Genomic DNA, 20,636 nt, shown 5'->3' on the forward strand with positions numbered 1-20,636 from the left:
CTATCTTGCAGTATGCAACGAGAGATCATAGTGTGAGATAGGATAAGTATTATGATTATACAGTTTATTGTAATTTTTCTTTTTTTAACTTATCCTATCTTACGGTATGCAATGACATATGCATAGACTGAGATAGGATAAGTATTTTAAATGTACAATGCATCGTAAAAGTTTTTTTTAACATATCTTATCTTACAGTATGCAATGGGAGATCATAGTGTGAGATAGGATAAGTATTATAAATACAATTATACAATTTTTTGTAAAATGTACAATTTTTAGAATTTATCCTATCTTAGAGCATGTACAGTGTGCAATGAGATATACATAGTGTGTGATAGGATAAGTAATTTAATATGCAATTTGTAGTAAAATTTACAAATTTACTCTTTAAGAAATCCTGAGCCTGGTCAGCAGAGTAGTTCACATGTACCGGATACACACCTGTATCTCAGTGACCAAGCTTAACTACAGCCGTAAACAGTAATCCATGTCCCATGTTCATACTCTAGTTCTACTGACCCCCTAAAAAAACAGTCACCCATGACCCCATTTTTTGTGATTAATATGGGTCCCCTGATCCAGTGTCTGAAAGCGGCATGTCAAAATAATAATGGATATCAATCTGAAGCTGTGGATGTTATTCCGGCAACACCATGCTACTACTGGTACAACTACTGGGAGACATTGTACAACTACTACTATATAACCAGGATTGTTCTGGTTGAACTCTGAAGTCAAAGGGGGCACGGGTGGCCCAGTTGTCTACGGCGTCGCGACTCGCTGTGCAGAGTTGCGTCCCTTGGGCACGCCAGAAACCTATGATTGTGGGTTCGAATCCCGGTTCGCCCTAATTATGTTTCTAGGTTTGTCAGCACCATACCCGTGCTCGTGGGTTTCACCGAAATGGTAAATGTCTTAGACCTGCATCACTTCGGGCTTTCCTCCCACATTAAGCTGACACGCTGTGATATAACTGGAATAATGTTAAAAGCGGCGGTTGAAACCCAAATCACTCACTCACACTCACTCTGAAGTCAAAATGCAAATCAAAAACTATTTATGGGACAATCAGAGAACTTCCCATGTGGTATAGAAGTAATGTGTACCTACCCCACCTTGTGTGTGTCCAGCAGTGTACAACTTTCGAAACATGTGGTTAAAGCATTCACTCGTCACGCAGTTCAGTTCCCCACATGGGTACTGTGTGTGAAGCCCATTTCTTGTGTCCTCCCCACCATCATATTGCTGGAATAGGGGGCACGGGTGGCCCACTCGTCTCAGGCGCCACGATTCGCTGTGCAGAGTTGCGTCCCTTGGGTACGCCAGAAACCTATGATTGTGCGTTTGAATCCCGGTTTGCCCCGATTATGTTTCTAGGTTTGTCAGCACCATACCCGCATCACTTCGGGCTTTCCTCCCACATTAACCGAGATATAACTGGAATAATGTTAAAAGCGGCGTTAAACCCAACTCAGTCACTCACTATTGCTGGAATATTGCCAAAAGGGGCGTAAAACCCAACTCACTGCCAGTCCTCAATAATCTTCTTGTTAAAGTAGCCCTGATTTTCCTTTAAATCAAAATTTGTTTAATGCATTTTGAATGTGTATGTACTGTGTATTATACTGTATGCATGTTACTATGGTGACAGTATTGTTTATCCACCGAATGAACTTTTGCATGCATGTTGTCATGGTAACAGTGTGATATCCACCAGATGTATGATTTATTCAATGTATTCTATAAGCATGTGTTAAGTGCTGGTCATGCTTTGATATCAAGTGTTTCATATTTATATATGCTATCTTATATGTAAATAAAAGACTTTATTATCAATTGTTGGAGTTACTTGAAACATGTTCACCATCTAGTTGCCAATACAAGTACCAGGCACTTATCTGGTCCAAAAGAAAATAGGTACAAACATTTGAAGAACTAAATGATCCTATCATGATATAGTTAATAATGCAGAGGAAAAAGAAACAAAAGAGTAAGTCTTTAGGGTTCAACGATGCCTTTCAATTATATCATCAGGTTTAGTCTGATGGTAGCCTAGTGGTTAAAGTGTTCGGTCGTCACTCCGAAGAGCTGGGTTCGATTTCCGACATGGGTACCATGTGTGAAGCCCATTTCTGGTGTCCCCGCCGTGGTATTGCAGGAATAATAAAAGCGGCATAAAACCATACTCACCCACTCACTCACTGGGTCTGAGGCTGACAAATATTATTGTCTGTACAAGGAACCTACTGGATGTGTTTCAATCTCATTAAAATCAGATTTTAGTTTTCGCCAACGCTAAACAAAGATCTGAGGACATCCCATTACGGGTCACGTCAGAACGACCTTTCGCAAATTTTGACCGATCAATGAAATGACCGACAAGAAATCCACATTGGCCAATCAGAAAGCAGCTTTCTCGAGCTTTACGACACTAGTTTTCAAACTGGTGACTACGCTTCGAAACATATATTGACGTCTTCTCGATTAAAAATTTTAAAATTGATAAGAACATTCTGGAATGGCATAGATTGTATGGATATAATCATAAAACCTGTAACTGTCGTTCGGAATACACCATGTTAAATATATCGTGGTTGTATGATTAGAAAACACATTTCGACTGTCACTTTCATGATCTGGTAAGCGAGGCTCTGATTTGTTGGATGAAAGGTCGTTCTGACATGACCCCGAATGGTCACCCAGTGGACCATCAAGGATTAATAGACATGACCAGCCAGGAGAAAAGGGACCTTGAGTACTTGGATACAACTGTGGTGTCCATCATAAAGAAAGACCTTTGACGTCAACTTACTCCTGTGAAACTTGCCATGTGTGCGGATTGTTCAAAAATATCTTATTTTTCTTTAGTTTGTTCGTAATGTAATAAAACATTTCAGCATACATGTCAACTTTCAATTAATCAGACATTTATATGTAAACATTTCAATCATTACATGAACAGTCATAAATCTAGGGACTTTGCAGAAAATGAATCCAATGTTTGATACCATGTATCTGTAATAGATATAAATTGTATTTTTGTGGTCCTAAGATTTTTCACCCACAAGGTCCCTTATCTCATGGTTGGTCACATATATTCATAATATACTGAGGGAAACAAAGGGACACTGCAATGAAATGGTGTTCTCTTATTTATTTATTCCCAGATTTTTACACACAGTGACATCCATAGCTTGGGAACAAAACCTGGACAACAACAAAGGAGCATCTGTATTTTCATGTGTTCCCTTATTTGTTTCCCTCAGTATATATCTTTTTATCTGTGGTTCTTGGTGGATGTGTATATTTGTAGATCAAGCCAAAACAATATTCCAGCTCTGCTTCAAAAATCTCCTTTGAAATTTAAAAAAAATATTTGTCAAAAATTCTCCTGTTTCATCCAGCAGTTCATTCTGCAGAGGTAAAGTAAACTGTGGTAGGGCAATGTGCCTCCTCCATGAAACAGACACCAACACAGCGTGTGAGTATGGAATGTTTTAATGCATATGAATCAATACATCTGAGCACATCTAGATAGCTATAATACACTTCCATTTACATTAGTTACAAGGTATATACATGACAATATAAGTTGGACATGTTTCATCTGTTGGACTTTACAACCCCGGGGTAAGTCTTCCAACTGTACTCCTCCAGGAATACTGGTGGTGAACCCTTCACAACACATGGAGTACAGCAAGTCCTGACACCCCGAGGTGAAAGTCTTCCCAACTGTACTCCTGTACACCTCCAGGAATACCGGAGGTGAACCCTACACAACACATGGAGTACAGCAAGTGCTTATACCCCGAGGTGAAAGTCTTCCCAACTGTCCTCCAGGGATACCGGAGGTGAACCCTACACAACACATGGAGTACAGCAAGTGCTTATACCCCGAGGTGAAAGTCTTCCCAACTGTCCTCCAGGAATACCGGAGGTGAACCCTACACAACACATGGAGTACAGCAAGTGCTTATACCCCGAGGTGAAAGTCTTCCCAACTGTCCTCCAGGAATACCAGAGGGTAACACAACACATGGAGTACAGCAAGTCCTGACATCCCGAGGTGAAAGTCTTCCCAACTGTCCTCCAGGAATACCAGAGGGTAACACAACACATGGAGTACAGCAAGTCCTGACATCCCGGGGTGAAAGTCTTCCCACCTGTCCTCCAGGAATACCAGAGGGTAACACAACACATGGAGTACAGCAAGTCCTGATACCCCGAGGTGAAAGTCTTCCCAACTGTCCTCCAGGAATACCAGAGGGTAACACAACACATGGAGTACAGCAAGTCCTGACATCCCGAGGTGAAAGTCTTCCCAACTGTCCTCCAGGAATACCAGAGGGTAACACAACACATGGAGTACAGCAAGTCCTGACATCCCGGGGTGAAAGTCTTCCCACCTGTCCTCCAGGAATACCAGAGGGTAACACAACACATGGAGTACAGCAAGTCCTGATACCCCGAGGTGAAAGTCTTCCCAACTGTCCTCCAGGAATACCAGAGGGTAACACAACACATGGAGTACAGCAAGTCCTGATACCCCGAGGTGAAAGTCTTCCCAACTGTCCTCCAGGAATACCAGAGGGTAACACAACACATGGAGTACAGCAAGTCCTGATACCCCGAGGTGAAAGTCTTCCCAACTGTCCTCCACGAATACCAGAGGGTAACCCTACACAACACATGGAGTACAGCAAGTCCTGATACCCCGGGATGAAAGTCTTTCCAGGATAACACAACACATGGAGTACAGCAAGTCGTCAACCAATCACAATGTCAGTATGAGAAACAAACAAAGGCTATTACAACACAATGCTATCACTACCTGGTTAGGAAACAATAATTAAATGATACCTAGGAAGTAATGTTTTGTTTCTGCTTCAAGACTAAATAAGAAAAAGAAAACTCCTAACACATAATATTGAATTAATGAGATTTCAATCAAACTCAAATAACATTGAAGTCACTGGTGATTTTAAATCATCAGCTTTCTGTTACAATCTTACTAAAATATTTTGAATGTAAATTTACTGAATTTTTCCTATTTCCTATAAGACTTTTCTTCTCTAATAATAAATATGAATGATTAATATTAAAACTGAAATGGCACGAGTGATTGTCAGTTCATTTTGATTTTGTTTGGCCTATATTAAACATAATATTGATGAGTGAGTTGCTTTGAACAGTATTCCAGTTATATCACGGCATGTCAGCTTCATGTTGGAGGAAAGCCCGAGGTGATGCAGGTATCACTTTTTGACCACTTTGGTGAAACCCATATGCACGGTTACGGTGCTGACAAACCTACAAACAAAATTGGGATGAAAAGGGATTCGAACCAACGAGCATATGTTTCTGGCGTGCCCAAGGGACACAACTCTACACAACAAATTGCAGCACCTTACACAACTGGGCCAACCATGAATGAGTCCTAGGCTTCTATTTGTCCCTCATAATGGGGAACAAAGATATGATATGATATGCTCAGGAGGGAATCAAACCCAGTACATACAGGCGCCGAACAAACACACTAACCACCGAGCCCCTGTCTGCTCGTAGTGTCAGGAATCAACTATCAATACATTACAATTATTGTCTGGCCCTGATGAAAACACATCTGGGACAAAGCAGAAATCGCGAGCTGACAGGACACCAAGCTACGGCATCATAGTGCATATAAATAAGATTAAAATAAATACTGATAATCAACACCTTCAGCTATACAGAGTATGGACACTATCGATTGATTTTACCCAACTCCCATCAAACTATACATGGCTGATAAGAGTGACCTCCCTTTACTCCCAGCAACAAGCTCAGCAATCTACAGAAACTAAATGTTACGTTTCGACATCGTGTTGTATAAGGCCATGATAATTCTGTGTGATGGCATGAGTACTTGTACAAATGAAACTATTCCAACACTATTGCAGAAGTCAATATGCCCCCAATAGTTCCCCTAGCATGCTACAAAATAGAAGACACCCGCTAATACCGACATGACAATAGGAATCCCATAGCCACACTAACATTTCCCTGTGTACCTGTCTGTTGTGACTGGTTGATGGAGGCAACTGTACCAGGAATCAGGAAGTTATGGCTGATCACCTGTATACACCTGTATACACCTGTATACACTGACAATATCGGCCTATAAGACAGGGCATCACTATTTGAAACAATCCAAGGATAAATAGAGTAAAATATCATGACTAACATTTTAAACCAACCTATGTTTTCAGAATGTAACCATGTTGATTTATGTGCTCAAAATTGGCGTTGACAATTTTTTTCGCACACACTCACACACACACACACACACACAAATACATGTCAATATATTTTTCATGAACAGGGAATTCCCAATAACAAATTGCCAGTCCATAAATAAATAATGTTCAAGTTTATGAAATGTTTATTTGGAAAAATAGAACTGTGTCATTGTTTCATGCAACTCCACCTCTTTCGCCCTAATTTTTTCATGTCACCCCACTTGATCTCAGCGTCTCCCCAATCCCATCTTCCAGAAGCAAGAGAGTTAACGGACTATAAAAGTCCAGTTTCCACCCTTGCCGAACTAGGCTGATATTATGGAGTTTTGGCTGGACTAACGAGTCTATGCATAGTCCAATCAAAATCGTGCAACGAAATCGAAATCCGGTTTGTAAACTGTCATGCAGATTTCGGTCGATCGCAGGACTTGCAAAGCATGTGCACCGCCAACTCGTTGTCAGAAGATATTTTCCAAATCTTTTCATGTTTCTAATCAAGGTGCTCACATGATTTGATGCATTTCATGATGTAAGACCCGTTTTATCACAATACAGATCTTGATTATCGATCAGATCGTCCTGACTGGACGAAGCAAATGCAATTGATACGAGAGGTGGAATCTGATTGGCCAATAGGAGAGGCTTAGAAGGTACATAACTGGCAATAGTCTCTGGTGGCGCTACGATCGAGCCCAGTAATTCCAGCCTAGTTCGGCAAGGGTGGAAACTAGACTTTTAAAGTCAGTTAACTCTCTTGCCTCGGGAAGATGCCCCACTCCCCTATCAAAGATTTATCATATTATTTTTAACTTTGAAACTACTCCTACTAAGTTGGGAACTTGGGGATTAGTTTTTACAACATGAATATTTCAATATGTACAGATTAGTTGAACTCTTTCTTCCATGAATGAAGCACGTTACCTCTTTTCAACATAAATCTACATTGTAAAAATATTTACATAAAATTGAAATAGTTCAGAATATATCAACAGTTGGACATTGTTCCACAAAGTATTCCTAGTTACGAACTCCCGGTGCCCGTTGAACATAGCTAAAAGATCACTACAGTAAATCATATGATAAAAACCAAGTTAACATATCACAAACACAACATGTTTGTACACACAAACAAACTGAAATAGCTTCTCAATACCGACTTTTTACAGTATAAAATAGTAGCACTGTAGATGTACACCATCCTCAAAGACTATCTTCCCATGTTTCTAGAACTACATTGATGTGATGAGTTGACAGGGAGTACAAAACTTACAGATATAGATATATACATATCACAGAGGCTGGACGGAGTGTCGGAACATCCTCCCTAATCCAGGGTAGTATATCTCCAGTCTAGGATAATAAATAGAGATTATTATATGACCATGTGTGTCATACTGGTTTTACGAAATGAGTGTCAGTATTCTTGTGAATGAATTCTTACACACGTTTCGTAAAAACCAGTATGACACACATGTGAGAGTAATGATTTCTTTATTACCCATAATTTCTTAATTATTTTGAGCTTTCCTTAACAAAAAATGCACTGAACAACACTGTTGTCCCAGATCAATTTGTCGAATGACGTCAATAATCTTCAGCTATGATGTCGTTTCTAGTGTGACGTCATTCCGTCCTTAGGTCACAATGAGATTCTAATGACATCAACAATGACGTCCAAATAACAGAAACAGTTCACTTTGCACTAGTGCACGATTTTTATGAACTTGGTTATTTTTAACCCTGTTGGTAATTAATAAAATACAAAAAACACCCTGAACCAATCTGCTACCATAGCTTCGTTTTAGGCCTGAATCAAATGACATGACACTAAAAATAGCCATTCAATCGAATCAAACGGACGAGGGAGGGGAAAAGAGATGTCGAAATGGTGACGTCATCTCCCAAAGGTAGTGAGTGGTCCAGGGTATTTATAACACTGAATGGAGATCTAGCACCCTTGATGTCTGGAACTAACGGAGTATGTTGATGGTACTGGGACTGAATTCAAGCAATGCAAAAATATATGCATGGTGTTTTTGATGTTTTGCTGGAAAACATATTGAGTCATGTCTGAGACACGGGAATGGCAGGAAGTCAGGATATCACTATATGATTTTACAGCTATATATTTACAAAGTGATATCCAACAGCGCTGAGGTGTAGCTCAGTGAATCAGGACATGACACATGGTCATCAAAGTCGTAACATTTGTCTCAAAATGTGTTGTGTCATTATGTCATTGTAATCGTACATATTACCGTATTTTCTTGAGTACAGTGCGCACCCATGTATAATGCGCACCCCCCTATAGCGGATTCAGTATTTTGGAAAAAAATAAATTCGCTTATCAAGCGCAGAAAAAATTTACACCGTACCCCTTCAGCAAAGTCCGGTAAACGAACGGGTGATGAGAAAGATAATACAGTATTTTGATCTCACACAAATTGTGAAACTAACAGGGTGGTCTCCATTTAATACTGTTTCATGAAAAATCAATAGTCTTTATTTCAATAGCACAGTTACCAGCAGTATTAAAGAGGAATCGTCACCTCAAATTCATCGTATCAGTTTGATTTTTTCAATAAAAAAATATTCATCTTCAAATCTATAAAAACTTATTTCAAATGACACAAAAATCTTAAAATGTAGACACATGATATACTATACAAATCCATTCAACAGATAACTATGCATAACATAACAGCCCTGATGGTGGATAACTATCAATCCAGAACTGAAAATGAACAACTTCCACAAAGTAAATGCACTGTTTCACCAAGTTGTGTGTGTGACTGCAAGCACTCTAGGCATTCTGGGCCACTACGCTGTCCATGTTCTGTCGAATCTTGGCCACATTCTGCTTATCCTGCTCATGTCGTTGTTGCAGTTTATCCAGGTCTATGACATCCACAACAGGTTGTTGTTTATACTGTTGTCTGACCAGCGGTCCGGAGGCGGGGTTGGTGCTGACCATCTGCGATGCTACCTGGTAGGAGTTGTAGGGGTTGGGCTGCACCTTCACACTGGGCTTGGGCACGTTCTTGGCATACTCCAGAGCCTGGGGAGGAGAGAACACAAGTAGATACTCCAGTGCAATTCACAGAAAATGTCATTATCGAGAAACAGAACATGTCCCTATCGAGAAACAAAGAATGTCCCTGTTGTGAAACAGAGAAAATGTCTCAATTGAGAAACAGAAAATAAAAAAAATAAAAAATGTCCCTGTCGAGAAAAAAAAAGAGAGGTCCCTTTTGAGAAAACAAAAATGTCCCTGTCAATTGAGAAACAGAAAATAAAATATAATAAAGAAAATAAAAAATGTCCCTGTCGAGAAAAAAAATATGTCCCTGTCGAGATAAAAAAAATGTCCCTGTCAAGAAACAGAAAATGTTCCTATTGAGATACAGAAAATGTCCCTATTGAGAAACAGAAAATGTCCCTGTCGAGAAACAGAGAAAATGTTCCTATTGAGATACAGTAATTGTCCCTGTTGAGGAAATAAAAAATGTCCCTGTCGAGAAACAGAACATGTCCCTATTGAGAAACAGAAAATGTTAATATTGCGAAACAGAAAATGTCCCAGTCGAGAAACAGAAAATGTCCCTATCGAGAACACAAAATGTCCCTATTGAGAAACAGAAATGTCCTTATCGAGAAACAGAAAATGTCCCTATCGAGAACACAAAATGTCCCTATTGAGAAACAGAAATGTCCTTATCGAGAAACAGAAAATGTCCCTATCGAGAACACAAAATGTCCCTATTGAGAAACAGAAATGTCCTTATCGAGAAACAGAAAATGTCCCTTTCGTGATACAGAAAATGTCCCTGTTGAGAAACAAAAAAAAAGAAATGTTCCTATCGAGACACAGCAATGTCCCTTTCGAGAATTTTTTTTTGACAGAGTTATGCAGTGGAAGAGTATGTTACTATATTTTCACATACTTTCTGAGATTTTCATAGACTATATAGGACTTACATGTGTCACCTGTGTGGATGAAAGCTGGTGTAAATAACTAGGCTCTTGACAGCGCAGTCATAAAGTAATTATAATTATCCAAGGAGCAAAAACATTCTCAGATGACATTTCCTCTAATCTTGAGGTCTCATACAAAAAAACTCTATAAGATTCAAGTTACTCATTAAGAATCACGAAAACGGGAAGAACAATTGGATATTCGTGCATTTAACTCCAGTTGGAGAGGACTAAACTGTGGGATAAGCTGCGCACACACATACCAGCCTGCGTTTGTTCATGATGTCATCCTGGTCTTTAGGCTTGGGGAAGGATGGCGGCTTCCTGTGGGTGACTTCCTGCTTGTTGCGCTCCTGCACCTGCCGTGCATAGTGTGTCTGTCTCTGCATCTTCTCCATCTGCAGCAGCAAAAACAGAGTTTAAGTGTGCATCACTACCAAGCCATGTTGTACAGCGACCTTTGGCCATTGCCCCTGTGGGGATTCTGGGTAAAAATTGGTCCCTTGCAATCGGCTGGTCATACGAGGCGACTTAGTGGATATGGTGGCCAGACTCGCTGACTTGGTTGATTGTATGACATCGTATCCTGACAGCATGGATCACTGCTCACAATACTGATCAATGCACTATCTGTTCCAGACTCAATTGTTTACAGTGAGTGAGTTGGGTTTATCGCAGCTTTTAACAGTATTCCAGTTATATCGCGGGTGAACCGGGATTCGAACCCACGATCATAGGTTTCTGGCGTGCCCAAGGGACGCAACTCTGCACAGCGAATCGCAGCACCTTAGACGATTGGGCCACCCGTGCCCCCTGTCTAAAAAAGACAAAGTTCTGAGGCTGATCTACCGATGTAATAATAGCTAGTCCTTTTCTGTCCATATTTTCCTGAAATTGTACATCAATAGACTTTTACATACTTTTATAAATATTAAGAATGGTGTGAGGTGAAATGGGGTTTAACGTTGGTCCAAGATTATTGCACTTATATAGCGACATACATGCACGTGTGTGTGTGTGGCTGCTTGTACTAGTCCGGACTGATGCCGATTTATAGTGCTAGCACACTGAGATACCATGCCGCAGTTTAACATGAATACCCCACTCAGACACAGTATACTGACTCCGAGCCGACCAGTCCTTGTTTTAGCCCCTTAAAGCCAAGCGCCAGACAAGGTAACAACAAGTACCATTTTTTAAACGTCTTTTGGTATGCCGCGGCCGGGGATCGAATCCCGGACCTTCCGCTCTCCGGGCGGACGCTCTACTTCTAGACCACGGAGGCGGTCAAATATTAAGAATGACTTTCCAAAATCATGATGAATATTTTGAACCAAAAATTTAGATTAAATAGCCATTTTCTCAATTGATTGAATTGTTAACAAGAATTCACAATTAAATCAACTACAGCATTGGCAGAGAGGAACCAATCAATCAGTGCTACTAATCCATCACTGGAACTTCATCTCACCCTGTCTTTGAAGGAGTCATTATCGAGGTCGGGTCCGAGAGTCCCCAGACGGACCTCCTTCTGCATCTTTCTGTAGTCGTTGATGTTGTACACCTTGTACCATGGATGCTCATCCTGCTGTTTCTTGTCTCGCTGCTTGCGGAACTGGGCCACGTACCCATCATGCGGTTCACTCTGCTGCTGGGAAAGATTTAATAACAAATTTGTAAGTAGCCAGCAGGGCTTGCTCCTTTTGTAAGTTACTGGCCCTCCTCAAACTAACTTGCCTAAAACTAAATGGTGGAGGACGCAAAATGGCCGAAACTGCGTTCATGAAGCCACCTAGCAGGGCTCTGAAAACTTCAGAACTCCTCCCCCCCCGAAACATTTTTTCCTACACTCTGAGATAAAATCTTGGCTTCCAATTGCCTCATTTCATGGCACTTTATGAGCAAATAAAGAAGTTGTTATACACAACATTATAAGATGGCATCCGGGTGTCCTCCTGACAAGATGATCCAATGAAATTAAACCTACACAGAGAAGGGTGAAATGTTTATTTGCCAGATGGGCCAACTGCTTTATGTTTCAGCAAGTGCGTTGTAATTTTAACTGGCCATGGGCCAACAGGCCAGCAGTTAAATCGACCCCTGTGCTGTAGATACATACATGGTGTGTTGTAATGTTGCACATCCTAGCACTCCTGTCACACTGGTCTGGATTTAAGTCTTGAAAAGCTTGTCTATGGTAAGAAATGCACATAAAATGATTTCCCTGAAGTTAACTCCAAGAATTTGACAGATAAAGTGATCTGAGATTTATTATTTGAATTACATTTTCAATCAAGACACCACAATAACTTACTGAATAGAATCCCAATACACTGACCAATACAGAACAGTTCAGCTTGCAGCCAGGGACTGATGTGGGTATTAGATTCTCTGACTACTGGAAGGTGTGGGAGGTATCTCGGGGTAAGCATTACCTGATGTGAGTCCTTGCTCTCACTACTGGAAGGTATGGGAGGTATCTTAGGATAAGCATTACCTGATGCGAGTCCTTGCTCTCACTACTGGAAGGTATGGGAGGTATCTTGGGGTAAGCGTTGCCGAGCTGGCGAGTATCCTTTGGCATACTGTCATAGCCGGGCTGTCCATTGCTGACACCACTGTAGGCATCACTGTAGTTCTCCCCATAATCCTGTACACCAGAAACATACTTCTCACATTTGCAGTGTTAGAAATTGGCACTAGTCCTGTAGTCCTTGCCAAACTGCCCAATAGTTAGGGTATCATAAGGACTAGTAGAACATGGTAGAAATGTGCAAAGAAGGAATCATTAGCATCCAAATTGCATGGAAATCTGCTCTAACATAATATTATCAGGTTTTATTCGCATCTCACTGCATGCGTTATTGGTACTTCAATTTTCAGTGTTCAGTGGTCATACAAACACAAATAGCCATCAGAATTTTCTACTGCTGCAAGATGGGTGTTCAGAATGGCCCACAACATTTGCTGGTTGCTGTGACAAAGCTGGAATCTTGCTGGAATACATGGCATTAACACTCACTCAATCACTTCTGGGTGACTCACCTGCTGGTTGTGGTAGTCCATGATCGGGTACTGATGTCCAGCCTGACCGACAGGGTCAGTGACGTCCTGTATGTACGTCTGCGGCCTGTGCAGGTAGCCATCCGAGTGGTGGTGGGCCGGTGGTGGGGACATGAGCTTCAGGTTGACGTCCACACTTATCCTCTGACCATCAGAGGTGATCACTTCCTGCGAGATCGGCTTCAACTCAAGGGGGCGCCTCTGGGGGGACGATGGGAATGAGTGTGGGGGGGAGGCATAGTTACTGTGAGGGCCTGAATTCACAGCTTGAGGCAGGAAGGCTGGTCGTGGTAATGGCACTTTGGGGTCTAAACGGGCAGATAACCCACTGTCACTGGGATATTTGACGAGCTTTGACCCGGTTTTCTTCTTGGAGCCTTGTTTCCCTGCTGACCTCTGCTGCAACTTAGCTGCTCTCTGGGCCCACAGGTCTTCAGCTGAGGCAGGCTTCTCATTCAGTGCTCTGGGCGGATGGTACAATTCAGCTCCTTCTAAAGAGTTCACAGTGCGAGCAGATGACTGCCCAGCTGCATCATGCTTAGGTTTCACTTTGGGTTTGATGAAAAATGTCTCTAACTTTGACTTTTCCTCATTTTTGATATCTCTAAGCTGCTTGTAAGACTTTGGTGGTTGCCGTCCATAGTCAAACCTGTTGTTTGTGACATAGTCATACTTGAGTTTCCCTGGACTCGACATTTCCATTTTAGGATCCACGTTTTCATTTACGTATCGATCAACTCTATTTTGGTTGGAGTATCCTCCTGCCAACTCGGGTCTATTGTCATAGTGACCGTTCTCAGGCCCACCGTTTGCATCATCATAGTACATGTAACCACCGTTGGGATTAGTCTGTTCATATTCGTTGTACGGAGGTCGATAACTCAGTTCGGAATCATATGATTGATGAATTCTATCCTCAGGGACAAAGGAAGAAATGTGAGGATTCCTTTGAGGGTAACCCTGACCATTGTCATAGTAACCAGACGTAGGAAACTGCTGTTGATGAGGGTAGTCTCGCTGCCCTTGAGGAGATGCTTCATAATACTGAGGATGGGCCTGGTACGCCGGACCATTTGGATGTTTTTGATAAGCTTGATGTTCCTGTGGATAGTGGTGGGGTTCACTTGGAGGTTCCGGGTAGTCGTCTCTCCGTTGCTGAATGCGGTAATCTGGTTCCGAGGCATATCCATCCACCGCATTCTGTCTGTGGAACTGACCCAGCACATCCTCCTTCTCCTCCTCGTAGGGAGGGGCCGAGAACGGCTGGGGAGGGGGGTTCCTCCATGTGGTGTTCTCCATCTGTCCATATCTCGGGGCAACACTCTGATTAGGCTGCCCCTGGTACAACTCCATCGAATCCCGAGGGGCACTACCTCTGCCTTCTTGGTAAATCTCTCCAGCCATATCTAGAGAATCGCGCATGAAGTCATGATCTGTGTCTGGGGATAAAGGTAATTTAGGGATTTCGTCACTTTCCAATGTCTGTCTGCTATGATCAATTCTTTGCTTCAACACATCCTGATATTTGGACTCACGGTCTAGTTCTTCTATTTCACCTTGGTCAAAGGATGGCTTGTCTGGAAGAACCAAACTCTTAACTGGACTCGACACAGATTCTTGTCGATTTGGATTTCTTAAAGCTGACTTGTAAGTTACGTCATGACCTTGACTTAACCTATGAACGGACCTAGCATCATCCTCAAGGTCAAGCTGGTTTTTGTCTTCAAATCTATCACTATCCTGATACCGCACATGTTTTCCGCTGCTCTTCTTCTTGGATTTGTGTTCCACAGTAGATTCATCAAGCTGCCTGTAGGTGTCGCTCATATCCTGGTAGTCATCAACACGACTACTCACAAATCGGAACTCATCCTCTTCTTCGTGAGTGAATGCTGGGGATTCTACATAAACTTTACGGTTTCTGGCTCCACTCATAGTATTCTGTGACTCATTCCTTATCACAAAAACTCTACTCCTGCTCGAATCAGCTGAGTCTGCAGTCTTCCTAGCCCTTCCAATCTCCTCTATACTGGCACTGGAGGAGAGTGAGTCTCGCTCAAACACGAGACTCTCAGGATTGTGGGCCTTGGACTTGGCTGAGGACTTACTGGCAGGAACTTGAAGTAAGTTTTTATCTACTTGAACTTTTTCCTTGTGATTTAGAGATTTATCAAAAGTGTTCTCTTGAACAACAACAGATGGAGTCTGGGCTGGAGTTGGATCTTGATCTCGACTCGTAGCTTCTGGATCTGGAGACAATGGAGTTAAATGTTTCTCAAGGTCAGTCTCAGTAAACTCCAGGGAATCGGCAATAAATGCTAATTTAGAGCTTGCCGACAGAGATGCAGGAGCTGATTCTTTTGTTGGTGAAACACTATTTGACCTTGGTGTTGGAGACACACTATTTGACCTTGGTGTTGGAGACACACTATTTGACCTTGGTGCTGCAGACACACTATTTGACCTGGGTGTGGGTGTGGGTGTGGGTGTGGGTGTGGGTGTGGGTTCCTCCTCCTCTGCTACTGCAATGGAAGCAAGATGAGCATCCTGAGACCTGGACTTGAGAGAAACATATTTGGGAAAGTACTGATTCTGTTGAGTCGGGGTGAGTCCTGAAGCTCTGAGAATATCAGGATTAGCTACTGCATACACACTCGTGGAACTCGACCTGCCTGCCTCCTTTATGTCAGTTGACGGAGCTCGAGCTGATGGGAGAAGTGCACTGGGCTTCGGTTGGGGAAAGTTCCGTCTATCTGATACAAGCTGCGGTGTCTGGGATTGTCTACCAACACTCTCTGAATCTTCCTCTAAATGAGAATTGTTATTTGCATCTAAGGGAGTTTTGCTGCTCCTATGACTTCTGTCAGATCGTTGAGTGTCTATGAGATCAGCCTTACTGATCAAACTGTCACTGGAGTTTTCTGTAAGCAGTGAGAGTAGGTCGGCGTTCTGCGTGTGTATTTTACCCTGTTTCTTGTCAACAATGTATCCTGAGGTATCCTGGTTGACACTCATGATAGGCAGGAGACAGCAGCGATGGCCATGTTAGCTCCACCACACACAGAGGGATGCCAGGGTGCTTCTGCTGCCTGCAATAGACACACAAAGATTACCAGGGAGGCTGACAACCAGGTCATGAGGGTAGGGGTGAGTGGCCAGTGTTGGATATTAAGTTAAGAATTAAGAAAAATGTACTTTATGGATAACAACTTCCTGTTTATTGCATGTAGCGATGTTTCGATGTAGATTTTTACACCGTTATCAAGCTGGAGTGGTTGTTGTCACTCCAGCTTGATAATGATGAAGAAGTTGTTATTTATAAAGTTGTATGTTTTTCGTCATTATTTGCCAACTTCTACAATGCCAGTCAAACAGTTGGATATTAAGGCTAGACATTTTGTTAAATTTGATTTACAAATCCTCTGATTAAAAAATGACATAAAAATAAAAAATAATAATTATGAAAGCAGTGTTTTTTTATGCTTCTGACCATAGATAGTAAAATGTTTTTAAAAAGCCTCCTTTACTGTTGCTGTCAATATAAATAAATGATTTAAAATGCTACAATTAAAACTGGAAAACAAAGTGTCACTATAAAAGTCTATGGGAAAACCTTTGGTTGTGTGTAACCTCTACCTTGCCCTAGTCGGTCGAGTTGGGATACGAAACGAGTTGGCGCTTTCAGCATGTTTAGTTGGCACCACAAGATGGCCAATCCTGGAACCTATCCATGCACCATGTCAGCACAAGATGGCCACTCCTGGAACCTATCCATGCACCATGTCAGCACAAGATGGACAATCCTGGAACCTATCCATGCACCATGTCAGCACAAGATGGCCACTCCTGGAACCTATCCATGCACCATGTCAGCACGAGATGGACAATCCTGGAACCTATCCATGCACCATGTCAGCACGAGATGGACAATCCTGGAACCTATCCATGCACCATGTCAGCACAAGATGGCCAATCCTGGAGCCTATCCATGCACCATGTCAGCACAAGATGGCCAATCCTGGAACCTATCCATGCACCATGTCAGCACAAGATGGCCAATCCTGGAGCCTATCCATGCACCATGTCAGCACAAGATGGACAATCCTGGAACCTATCCATGCACCATGTCAGCACAAGATGGCCAATCCTGGAGCCTATCCATGCACCATGTCAGCACAAGATGGCCAATCCTGGAACCTATCCATGCACCATTTCAGCACAAGATGGACAATCCTGGAACCTTCCATGCACCATGTCAGCACAAGATGGACAATCCTGGAACCTATCCATGCACCATGTCAGCACAAGATGAACAATCCTGGAACCTATCCAGGCACCATGTCAGCACAAGATGGCCAATCCTGGAACCTATCCATGCACCATGTCAGCACAAGATGGCCAATCCTGGAGCCTATCCAGGCACCATGTCAGCACAAGATGGCCAATCCTGGAACCTATCCATGCACCATGTCAGCACAAGATGGACAATCCTGGAACCTATCCATGCACCATGTCAGCACAAGATGGCCAATCCTGGAACCTATCCATGCACCATGTCAGCACAAGATGGCCAATCCTGGAACCTATCCATGCACCATGTCAGCACAAGATGGCCAATCCTGGAACCTATCCATGCACCATGTCAGCACAAGATGGCCAATCCTGGAGCCTATCCAGGCACCATGTCAGCACAAGATGGCCAATCCTGGAACCTATCCATGCACCATTTCAGCACAAGATGGACAATCCTGGAACCTATCCATGCACCATGTCAGCACAAGATGGACAATCCTGGAACCTATCCATGCACCATGTCAGCACAAGATGAACAATCCTGGAACCTATCCAGGCACCATGTCAGCACAAGATGGACAATCCTGGAACCTATCCAGGCACCATGTCAGCACAAGATGGACAATCCTGGAACCTATCCATGCACCATGTCAGCACAAGCAGACACAGGAAGTCGGTTATAACAGGACAAACACTTACAGTTCACAGCCTCTGGTTATCTCAGGGATAGAAACTAACAGTTTTAGTCCACTAGTCCTAATAATGATAGCATATAGCAAAACCCTTAAAAATGGCAAATTTCTACTAGTCCTTATGATACCTATTGGGCTGTCTGGCAAGGACTACAGGACTAGTGCTAATTTCTAACGCTGTATCTACACACCATCTCCCATTGTCAATTACGAAACAGGCTGCAAATTAATGCTTTTTTACATTGACTGCCATATCCTGCCATCTTTGTCAAGACTTAAATACCAATCTGGACAGGCAGTACCAACATACTGAGAGAATTCAAAAATATTTCACGACAGGCACCTCAATGTTGGAACAAATGATAAAATACCATGACAAAGTCATACAGACATTATCAAACTTTGTTCAACCACATGCTCCAGTTCTGATAAACCAGCACCATTTACACTGATTTCATCAACACCCAGCAATTATATACAGCCTTCTCATGACAATCGCTCTACTAATCTGTTAGTCATAAACAGCCTGCCCGATATCTAAATTACATTATGGGCAGGCTTTGATGCTGTGCTGTCTACCTGAATAGCAACATGCAATGGTTTTATGGGCAGAGTGAGATAGGATCTGGGTCATATCTAGGCTGAGTTTAATAGCTGGCTTGTTGTGTAGTGCCAGTCAGGGGTGTAACCTCGGCTCTAATACTACCATGAATGTCATTAAAGTTTATGTAAAGCAATTGACAAATTGGACTATTTTCATGTATTAAGGATCTGGTGTAGATTTATTGCCCTGATATTCCTGCTACTATAAATGTTAGCCTGACCTACTATGTCACATGGATTGGTTGGTTTGTTGTTTAACGCCGCACTCAGCAATATTCCAGCCTTAGGTTCTACTACACCAAATCAGTACCAGTTTGGAGAGTGCGGTTTTCGTATGGAGCCTTCAGTGCAGATCGAGAGATATCTGCAGGCTGTGATTGGAGGATATTCTGTAAGATTTTTATGTCTTTCAAATGTACATCCATCCAGTTATTAAAACTGACCATGTTTTTCTATATTTAGTACTGTCTTTTTCAACATGATGACTTATGCTGAATGTGACCACAGCTATTTTCAAGTAGGTGACATTTGGTGCGAAACTGGGGGTGGTGTGTTTAGCTTCCGGTACTCGGAAAAGGAGCTGGCTAAGCTAGTCATTTTTATTTTTTTTGCTGCTCTAAGGCCAAACTGTGCACACATGTACAGGTAATAGCTGTTGAATGCTTAGTTATTTTAAAAAAAATCATAATGTTACTATAGAAGTCTATGGGAAAACATTTGGTTGTGTGTAACCTGTATGACGGGGGTCTGTAAATAATCGAGTCTGGACCAGACTATCCAGTGATTGATATCATGAGCATCGATCCACGCAATTGGGATCGGTGCCATGTATCAACCAAGTCAGCGAGCCTGATCACCCGATCCCATTAGTCGCCTTTTACGACAAGCATGGGTTGCTGAAGACCTATTCTACCCCGGAATCTTCACGGGTCATGTCACATGGAGAGTTGATGGAGTGGAGAGTGAAGAAGACTCAGCAACCACAAGGTCAAGGAGATAAGTTGACCTTGGTTTTACCAGGCACAAAATACAGGCATAACAATAAAGAATGGACACAAATCAGCGTTAGAAATTGGCACTAGTCCTGTAGTCCTTACCAAAGTGCCCAATAGTAAAGGTATCCTTAGGATTAGTAGAAATTGGTCCATTTTAAGGGTTTTGCTATATGTTATCATTGTAAGGACAAGTGGACAAAAACTGTTAGTTTCTAACCCTGCAAATACTATCCATGATATATACTGCGTAGGGCTGTGACAATTCACCGATACCTACAATATCATTGATACCTGAATCGTCAGTTTGTGAGATCGCGATACTCTATAAATAGAACAGAAACCAAAAGAGTTACCTCCCATTATGGTAGAAGTAGCATAGTGGCACCAGTAAGTATGGCAGATTACGAGAATGTGGTGACTGAAGACATGCCGACTAACTGTTACAATTAATAACCATCCCTTCATTTAAAACTGTTTTGTTCTTGTGATTCTTTGTTAAAAGTTTATGGGGATTACAATCAATAAATGCTTGAAGAAAGAGGTTTTAGAGCTTTATTTCAGTGCAGAGCTAAATAGACAAGCTTTGGGTTATTTGGTTATTCTAGTTTTAGAGAGTATTCAAATTTGTTTTACCCACCTGTTTCTTGACATTTGGGTCCCGGTATTTTACTTAAAACCTGTTATATCACAATCCCTGTATATGTGAATGGTAGTATACCTGTCTGCAATAATTG

The 20,636-nt window shown here is 42.0% G+C and overlaps 1 protein-coding gene across 2 annotated transcripts in view; it reads right to left on the reverse strand.

Moving 5' to 3' along the window:
* Positions 1 to 7,484: 7,484 nt before the first annotated feature.
* LOC139457901 (uncharacterized) overlaps positions 7,485 to 20,636 on the reverse strand; it is a 32,344-nt gene continuing 19,192 nt past the window's right edge. The window contains exons 2-6 of one of the 2 annotated variants that reach the window (XM_071239246.1): positions 13,302 to 16,408; positions 12,754 to 12,906; positions 11,728 to 11,904; positions 10,520 to 10,654; positions 7,485 to 9,339 (exon numbers count right to left, since the gene is read on the reverse strand). In XM_071239246.1, the coding sequence (XP_071095347.1) occupies positions 9,085 to 9,339; positions 10,520 to 10,654; positions 11,728 to 11,904; positions 12,754 to 12,906; positions 13,302 to 16,334 (3,753 nt within the window). In that variant the 5' untranslated portion in view covers positions 16,335 to 16,408 and the 3' untranslated portion in view covers positions 7,485 to 9,084. Of the gene's footprint in view, positions 9,340 to 10,519; positions 10,655 to 11,727; positions 11,908 to 12,753; positions 12,907 to 13,301; positions 16,409 to 20,636 lie in introns of both variants that reach the window. The other variant, XM_071239245.1, reaches the window with a different exon arrangement.

Source organism: Haliotis cracherodii, unplaced genomic scaffold, assembly GCF_022045235.1.
Source record: "Haliotis cracherodii isolate W230 unplaced genomic scaffold, xgHalCrac1.p SCAF_12, whole genome shotgun sequence".
NCBI lineage: Eukaryota > Metazoa > Mollusca > Gastropoda > Lepetellida > Haliotidae > Haliotis > Haliotis cracherodii.